Below are 9,018 nucleotides of genomic sequence, written 5' to 3' on the forward strand. Positions count from 1 at the left end.
TGACCTCTAGGGTTCATCGTGAGTCCTGTTGGTCTCCTGGCCTGCTTCCATGGCTTGGTAGCGAGACCTGTTGGTCTCCGGGCTGACCTCTAGGGTTGATGGCGAGTCCTGTTGGTCTCCGGGCTGACCTCTAGGGTTGATGGCGAGTCCTGTTGGTCTCCGGGATGACCTCTAGGGTTGATGGCGATTCCTGTTGGTCTCCGACCTGACCTCTAGGGTTCATAGCGAGTCCTGTTGGTCTCCAGGCTGGCTTCTAGGGTTTGACCTCTAGGGTTCATAGCGAGTCCTGTTGGTCTCCAGGCTGACCTCTAGGGTTCATCGTGAGTCCTGTTGGTCTCCCGGCCTGCTTCCGTGGTTTGGTAGCAAGTCCTGTCAGTCTCCCGGCCTGCCTCCAGGGATTCATAGCAAGTCCCGGTGGTCTCCAAGTTGACCTCCAGGGCTTCATAGAGAGTTCTGTTGTTCTCCCGACCTTCTTCCAGGGCTTCGTAACGAGTCCCGTTGGTCTCCTGTCCTGTTAATTAAGGTAAAGGCATTGTGCAGCAAGGGAGTTTATTAACATTAGCACAAACATTAGCATTTGCTGCATTAGCATTAGTCTTTTACCTAATGTTAGCTATTAGCTAATTTTCTTATTAATTACACATGTTTAGTATACTGAATGGAACAAGTCAAATTAAAACAACATGTTAGTGATGTTGCACATGCCACTGCCAGCATTTAGGCTACTATTAGCATTTTGGCTAATTTTAGCTTATGCATTAATTTTAACATACTGAATGGTTCAGGTACAGCTTAGTGAACAGGCTACTGACTCACCACAGGTTATTGACTACATTGCAGCTTTCTTTAACATTAATGCTATTTTTTTTGCATTAGAACTATTGATTAAAAACGGACGGGCACACTTTGGCAGGCCCCGGTAAAAAAATTTTTTTATTTAACCTATTAAATTGAATAGGTAGTTGTTTTTAAATGTAACCCATTAAATTTAATACATAAAATAAAATTTAAACTGTTATTTTTTTATTTAACCTATTAAAGAATTAGATGTATATATATTTTTTTAATGTATATTTTTGTTCAGCTCTGAATAAAAAAAAAATCGTATGTATTTTTGTTTCTGTGTCAGTAAAGTGAGACGGATGCAGAGTAGAATAAAGTTTCAAAAGTTACATTTTACGCTCTGGAGTATTTTGAGGTCAGAGGTCAAATATGAAACGCCTCACATTCTGAGCGTGAGCCGCTGTGTTTTCTTCCACAGCGGGTGGAGAGACCCACTCCGACTCCAGCCGGGGTCTTTACAACCCGGAGGTCCGGGCTCGCCTGGAGAGCGGGCCGAGCGCTGCCGCTCACTCCCCGCTGGCGGAACGGAACGGGTTCCTGCAGCTGCATCTCCATGGTTACCAGGCCAGCTTCATGATGGCGTCTCTGCGCAACCTGGCGCTTTTCCTGGAGGGCGACCGCTCCACCGATGTGATGCCCATGGAGATCAGGATCAGGGACACACACATCAACTTAGAGGTGAGGACACATTTTAGTTTACTTTTGAAGGGTTACATTTACTCAATTGCAGTTACTTGATTAACTTTTTGGAAAAAAAAAAGTACTTTTAGGATAATTTTTACTACACTGAATGAAAAAACAAACATGTTTTAACCAAAAATTCAGACACACATCGGCAGTTTTTGTAAAATTTTCATACGTTTTTATTGAAGGAAACTGATTTGGAATCATTTTCTTTCTTGTCATTTTTGTCCTTAAAATACCAAAATTTACACTTGCCTTTACATTTTGGTTCGTCTGATGATGTAATTTTTAAATATTAAATGATTGATCATTTGATCAGTTTACTCTGTACTTGAGTTAACATTTTACGAAATACTTTTTTACTCTAATTTGAGTAACTTCTTGGACGGATACTTTTTACTTGAGTAGTTTTAGTATGACGTATTTCTACTCCTACTTGAGTAGAAATTTCTGAATTTTCTACCCACTGAGTGAAAAACAAACATGTTTTAGCCAAAAATTCATTAGACACAAAAAAAAACAACCTTTCTCAAGTTTTATCGAAAGAAACTGATTTGGAAAAAAAATATTTTGCCTGATTTTGTTATATTTTTACTCTTATTTGAGTCATTTCATGGATGGCTACTGTTTACCTTTACTTGAGTATAATTTGTTGGTACTCTGCCCACCTCTGGTTGTGTCATATAAAGTAATTTTTGATGTAACTTCCTGTCTACAGCAGGGAGACGACGCCTCTGACGATCCCGACGCAGAAACAAACACGCTACACGTGGACAGCCTCATCGTACGCAGAAATGACGACGGCTCTTTCTCTGTCGGAGGTAAACGCAGCGTCTACATCAAATCTCCCAACTCGCCCAGCTGTAATTAATTACAAACTCTGTTCTCCCTCGTTCTCGTCACAGTGGACGGCGCCGCAGACGCCAAACCCAAGAAAGCGCCGACGGACGGCGTGCTGAGTCCACTTCCTGAGGCGGGGAGCGGCGTCTGCAGGACAGCGAAGGCGACGCAGACTCAAACGCCGCCCAGCAGCCCCAGACCGACCGACAGGGAAAAGGTCAGACTCTTACCGATGAAATACTCTGGAGTTCAAAGGTTAAACTTTTACATTTAGTAACATTACAACTGCAAACTTTAATGTGTTTAATTGGAATTAGAACCAGAACCAAACATGGAGAAGCAGCATTCAGCTTCTACGCTCCACAAATCTGGAACAAACTTCCAGAAAACTGCAAAACAGCTGAAATCAAGGCTGAAAAGCCACCTATTTACAGCTACTTTTGAACCACAATAAATGGAACGTTGTCCAACATATTTGACGTATATTTACTTGATGATTTTCATGACACCATTTGACAAAGTTGAATGTTTATTGCTTGTTTTATAATTGGTTTCCATATTGTGTTATTATGATGTAAAGTACTTTGAACTGCCTTGTTGCTTAAATGTGCTATAAGCAAATAAGCTTGACTTGAATTTGTAGACAGCAGTTTTCAAGTCTTGCCACAATTTGACACTTCTATTTGCATCTGGACTTTGATTAGGCCACTCTAGCGCATGCTTTCTTTTGAAAGATTTCTTTACCTCTTGCTGGATGTTTAAGATTAGCTAAAGGATTAAAATCTTCAGGATTTGTACTTTCTTCCCATATTCTTCCCAACCACTCTGACTAGCTTCCTTGTTTCTGCTGAAGGAAAGCCCATACCATAATGCTGCCACCACCATGTTTTTTCTTAGGGTATTGCATGTTCAGAATAATGTTCAGTCTTTCATCTGCATATACGCCTAGATGTTCAATCTTGATCTTATACGACCACATTTTTCAGGGTTTGTTTTGCAAGATGTTAATACTTTGAACTTTCCTGGATTTTGCCACAAAATCTAGAGGATCACTTGTTTTTTGGCTTTTTTATTTTTTTTTTACACTGGGATCATGTCTCTGCTGTGCTTCCAGATGCTGCTGGAGGAGAACGAATGCCTGAAGGTGGAGCTGTCCAGAGCCAAGATGGCGCTGGCCGAGGCCCAGATGGAGAAAGACTCGCTGCTTCACCGCATGAAGAGCCTAAAGATGAACACCAGCTAGAACTGCCTCGTCAGTGACGAGCTCCAACTCTGGCTACAAGAAGAGGAGGGATTTTTTTTATTTCATTTTTTACTTTAACTGCACACTTCGTTGAGGGAGATAACCACGACTTGTGACTTTTGAAGAAGACTAAGAAATGTTTTGTTCTGTTGAACAAATGCAAAAAAAAAAGAAAAGAAGATATTCAGTTTTAAAGCTTGTGAAAAAGATGGTAGAAATCTATCATGTTTTTGGTGCCTACAGTAACTCATCCCTCACTACTTCTGTTATTAAAACCACCAGAGAAACTTGGAGATCTGAGAGAAAACTGAATGTCGCATCTTTAGAAGAATGTCAAAAAAAGCGAGAAAGAAAAAAAGGCGACTTACTTTGCACTGCGCTGAGTTTTCAGTGCGTTCAAATTCAGACTCTAATTGTACAAGAATGTGAACATGTATTTTCTATAGAACCTTGAAGGGTTTTGTAGGGTTTGCAGTTGAATGTGATTTTTTTTTTTTTTCGTGAGTCTCAGAACAAGCATTTTGTGAGGTGCGCAGGACAAACATCAGTTCACTTTACAGCTTTTTCAAATGCCTCAGAATTAGTTGTTGCCTCCACGTTTGTCCTATTTTTATATCTGTAAATATTCAATGCTGCACTTTTTAAAACTGAGGCACTGTAAAGACGGCGATCACAGCTGTGGGAGAACAATTGGAGCAAAGCGTGAAAAAAAACAGGCCACTTTGAAGCTGCCCCAGCTACATGTGTGTTTCTTTATGTAAAAACTTGGAGGAAAGTATTCCATGTATTTGAATGACTTTCATGGACAAGCAATGACAATATTTGCCGCTTTAGTCATCCCTGTGTGATAAATTGTGTTCATAACTAAAATCAACTTATTTTTCTAACAGCAGGAAAGTGAAGGTAGGTTTAGCTCTAATGTTTAACTGTGATAAATTTAATCTACATGTGCAAAACATCTACTCTAAAAAAAATCAATTTAAAGTCCTTGTTCCTCCAAATTAAAAACAAAAAAACTTTTAATCGATATTTTTGCTGCAATCGTTTTCTCCCCTACTTACTAGGAGGAAGTAAGCAAAAAAAAAAAAGTATTTTTTCTGTCAAAGCTGCTGAAATACTGATAGAAAATAAAGGATCTGTTTTGAACGTTTCATCTTTTTATGAAGTTAATGGTTTGAATTTACTTGCATTTAGTTAATTTTTACTCTATGATCCAACTTTTTTTTTAAATATACGTAGGTTCAATTTTTATTAGGTACAGTGGGTAAAATAAGTACTTTTTTATTGATGTGTACCTACGATAAAAATGACAAACTAATTTTCTCCATTGCATGTTGTAAATTTGTTGCCAACTGCTTATATTACAAAGCTATCCTAAAAAAAAGGACTAATTTTAAAGGATAGCTGATGCAATTTGTCTTGCATCAGACTTCCTGCCTAAACGGCATAATGTGCTTTACAAAAACAAGCCGCATAACTCTTTCTTTCATCTCCACCTTGGCCCAGTTTCATTGATTTCTGCTGCCTGATGCAGCAATCCCTCCCTGAACAATTAGTTGGAAAACCCATCTTGGATGCCAGATTGTTGTCAAAGCTTTTAGTTTGCTACAATTAATTTTATGCCCATTTTTAAAAGGCTTGGGGCTAGATTCCCCTCCCGATAGGTGAAAGATAATGTAGCTCAACAGTGGCAGCAACAACTTGAATGTGAAACTATTGTTCTAGTAAAGTCACAATCTAGCATTAGCGCTTCACCACAGCTAGCTGCAACACAACATTAGAAAATAAGCACTTTTATAACAGTGATGTGTGGTCAGGGGATTCACCTGTAATTCTTACAGATAAAATGAGAACATGCGAAGTGAAATGGATGCTAACGATGAGAGGAAATCGATTTGTCTTTTTGAATTTTCTTCAAGTTTTTTATTAGTAATATTTTTGCAATCAATCACCGAATTTACGCATTGCCTGTTGAAATTCATGAAAACAGTGCAGTGCTGTGCCTCACATCTAGGGGCGCTGTGTTACACAAAGTGGATGAACCAAGCAGTTGGCGCATGCTTATTGTAGTTCTCTTTTTATCGCCATTATACTACTTTCACATTGCATCCGGAAGTGGCCCGCATCCTTTTTTTGTGTGTATGTGAAGTATTCACACTTCCAAATAAGTGATCTCCAATGTGAACTTCAAACGACCTGAAAGTCGTTCGCATGCGCAGTAGAGGGCGTGCTCAGTGTTGGAGGTAGTAAACGTGGATGCTAATGGCGCTTATCTTACAATTCTGAAGTTAATGTCCGACCGGAGCCACCACATTAGCAACTTAATCTTCATTAAGGTCGCCATGGTTGTTTTGAACCTTATCAGGACGCAGAGCAGTGACATTTGTTGAGTATCAATGACGTTCAGGTCGGATGACTGCGGAAAAAAATCAGATTTGGGTCACTTCAGGCTGCAGTGTGAACGTAGGTTTGTTCAATTACACATGTTCTACATATGCTGACGTTCCTTTGCCTAATATATTTAATTAATATGAGTCAATGTTTGACATATTTGGTCTTTTTGACAGGTCATAAATGCGCAGTGAAAATGCGGAGGTTGAGGCAGAAAGTACCGCGCCACACCGATAGGGGTAATGCTGAGCCCCATAGGCACAATAGGCAACAGGTGCTCTTCTTTTACGCATTGAAAAGACTGAAAACAGTCGGGAAAATAGAGAAAATTCAGCTGGAATATAACCGTTCAAGCCCTTTCTAATCTTTTACTGCCACATTTTTAAAAACGAAAGAAAAATGGGACAGAAACAATGACGCTTTTTACAAGAGAATTAGATATTCGCGGAGAAGGACAAGAGCCTGGACGTCAAATGAAAATGAAGGTAAGCTCCTGTACAATTTTTATCTGAAAAGAGAAGTGAGCTAACGTAAACATTAAAGTTTTTTAAGAAATCAACTGTGACCTTTTCTTATTTATTGTTGAATTATATTTGATTAAAGCACAACTAAAAGCTTTGAGCAGCTGAGGTCAAACTGCTTCTACACTGGATTTTAGATTTATATGAACCTCATTTCACTGCTTTATAATGATTTCATAGTCGGATCATGATCCAGTTTTGCATTTTTGCCATCCAGTAATAATAAGAAATCTTTTCCCTTTCATAATTTGGCACTTCCTGATAATTTGGAATTTTGGTAGTTTTAATATTTTGTTTTTGATGGCATTACAGAACAATAATTTTGAATTTGGAACCAAGTTTGTCTTCCTATCTAATGTTGCACATCAGTTTTTTGTACAAGATCCTTCATACTGATCCATAACTCCTTCGTACTTGCTTTGACAATATTTTAAACTAATCCTGTACTGAAATATGACTCCAATCAATTTCTCCCAGCAGGACGTTGCTTAGGTTGATCCTTCAAGAGGATTTTGGTCTGAGTTATGCTGTTGGGAAGCTCCACAGTATAATTCATTCTGCAGATTTCCATTTTCTTCACATTTAAAGCCCCTTAGAGGATTTTTGCAGCAGGTGTTTGACCTGTGGCTCACCTTCGTTTTATGATGGAGCATTTCTGAATTTATGCGCAGCAATGCAATAAAAAGAAGTAAACTCTGCATGTAAGAGCAGCCAGTGATCTGCTGCACGGGCTGCTTGGACTTAAATGGTTATGACATTTTACAGCTGCAGCGGAGCAGTGCATCATGGAAGGATGTTTAAAAGCTGTTCACATGTGTAAATGGAAAGCCGGGCTATTTTCAGCTGGAAACTTGTTTACATGCTGCAGCCTGAAGCTACGGAGATGATAGCTGAGGCATGGTGCATCACAGGAAAGGATGTACGCATGTTTGAGTTCTGTGTTAAAGAGAGAGGAGGGAGTACCGGGCGTGTCTGGACCAGCTGGATTGTGAAGAATACTGAGCTAGAGAGAGGAGACAGGTTGTGTCTTGGCAGCTTATTTTCCATTATTCCTGTTTTCTGATTTTTCATAGCTTATTTAGAAGATTATTTTACATTTATTTAACGTTTGAAAGTTTAAATGTTAAAAGGACTGAATAAAAGTTCTCTTTAGGGATTCACTGCAAGATTTCGAGGGATTCTGAGTGGAGAGCACTATAATTAGAAGTTGTTTTTTTATTTCTTCGAGAACAGAGGTTGTTGGAGAGTTTCACTTATTGAATTTTTTTTTTCCATATTTATTAAACTCACTATGTTGTGACAGTAAGACGAACAATCTGTGAAAAAAATCATCTGAAGAAATGCACCACTCCCATTCAAAACAATCAATCAGAGCCAGGGGGAGTGTCTTAGCGCCGTCAATCATATTTGTGTAGTTGCTGTTCATTGTTTTAATGACAGGAAAACTGTTTATTCGCCATCACTGATGGCTATGCTTACTAGCCTTAGCATTCCTGGGATGGTATATTGTGGTGAATGGGTCTCAGGCATACACGTGAGTGATTGACGGCACTAAGACCCTCCTCCTGCTTCTGATTGGCTGTTTCTGAGTGGCGTATTTCTGTAATTGGCTCTAGGAGAACGCACAGGAACTCGTTTTTTCTTCACAAATTATCCCTTATATTGTTGTGGCATTAATGGGTGATATTTCTTTGTTTCTACTGAGCAAGTAAATATTTTTCATTGTATAAACAAAATTGTATTTCTCTGCTCAGTGATGGCAGCCTGCGCTCTTTCTCCATGGTAATGAAAATGTTGGAAGTGTACGCTGCAGAGTTGTGGTCGTTTTCATTATTTCCTTTACTGCTTTTGGTTGTGACTCAGATATTAACCACAACATCATGACATGCTCTGACACAGCATTTTTGAAAGCAAAGTTACTACGTCTAGGAGGATTTAGTTTATTATATTTGGGCGTACGTACTGCAGCTGAACATAACCCGTCCTTTTAACGAATGGATTAACTTTACCATAGTCTCGTTTTTTCCATGTTTCCATCATCTACCGTAGCATAATCTGCATTAATTAGGTGGATTTGGTCGTTGGAAAAGGAATGGAATTGGTGAATAACACTTGAACGGTCCAGCAAGAGAGTGGGTGAACTGGAATGTGTTCAAGAAAGGTTGATCCTATGTCTACATTGGGAACTAAAGGCATAGAAGCACAAATTCATCGACTTCCTTTTGTGCAAACCTTAAAAACAAACATGAGCATATTTGGTTTACTTATTGCTCTGACTGACACAATAGAATCTCGTACTGCAAGTCTAAGCTTGACCGTCACCTTTCAGTGACTGGAATGACTGAAAACAAAGGAGCAGTGGTGGAGAAAGTACTCAAAAAATTTACTTAAGTAAAAGTACAAATATACAGTCAAAAATGTACTTAAGTAAAAGTCAAAGTACCACATTAACATTTTACTTAAGTAAAAGTAAAAAAGTCCTGGCTTTTAAAAATA

At 39.0% G+C, this 9,018-nt stretch overlaps 1 protein-coding gene and 1 long non-coding RNA gene across 4 annotated transcripts in view; one reads left to right on the top strand and one right to left on the bottom strand.

The window, feature by feature from the left end:
• Positions 1-890, bottom strand: part of LOC108165886 (uncharacterized) — a 1,515-nt gene extending 625 nt beyond the window's left edge. The window contains exons 1-2 of the long non-coding RNA XR_001776223.1: positions 266-890; positions 5-210 (exon numbers count right to left, since the gene is read on the bottom strand). This is a non-coding gene — a long non-coding RNA (uncharacterized LOC108165886). The remainder of the gene's footprint in view (positions 1-4; positions 211-265) is intronic.
• The window catches only part of bltp3b (bridge-like lipid transfer protein family member 3B), a 42,792-nt gene extending 38,031 nt beyond the window's left edge, over positions 1-4,761 (top strand). For all 3 annotated transcript variants that reach the window (XM_008400551.2, XM_008400552.2, XM_008400553.2), the window contains 4 exons: positions 1,262-1,521; positions 2,246-2,348; positions 2,433-2,584; positions 3,482-4,761. In XM_008400551.2, the coding sequence (XP_008398773.1) occupies positions 1,262-1,521; positions 2,246-2,348; positions 2,433-2,584; positions 3,482-3,610 (644 nt within the window). In that variant the 3' untranslated portion in view covers positions 3,611-4,761. The remainder of the gene's footprint in view (positions 1-1,261; positions 1,522-2,245; positions 2,349-2,432; positions 2,585-3,481) is intronic.
• The last annotated feature ends 4,257 nt before the right edge of the window (positions 4,762-9,018 follow it).

This window comes from Poecilia reticulata, linkage group LG23, assembly GCF_000633615.1.
Source record: "Poecilia reticulata strain Guanapo linkage group LG23, Guppy_female_1.0+MT, whole genome shotgun sequence".
NCBI lineage: Eukaryota > Metazoa > Chordata > Actinopteri > Cyprinodontiformes > Poeciliidae > Poecilia > Poecilia reticulata.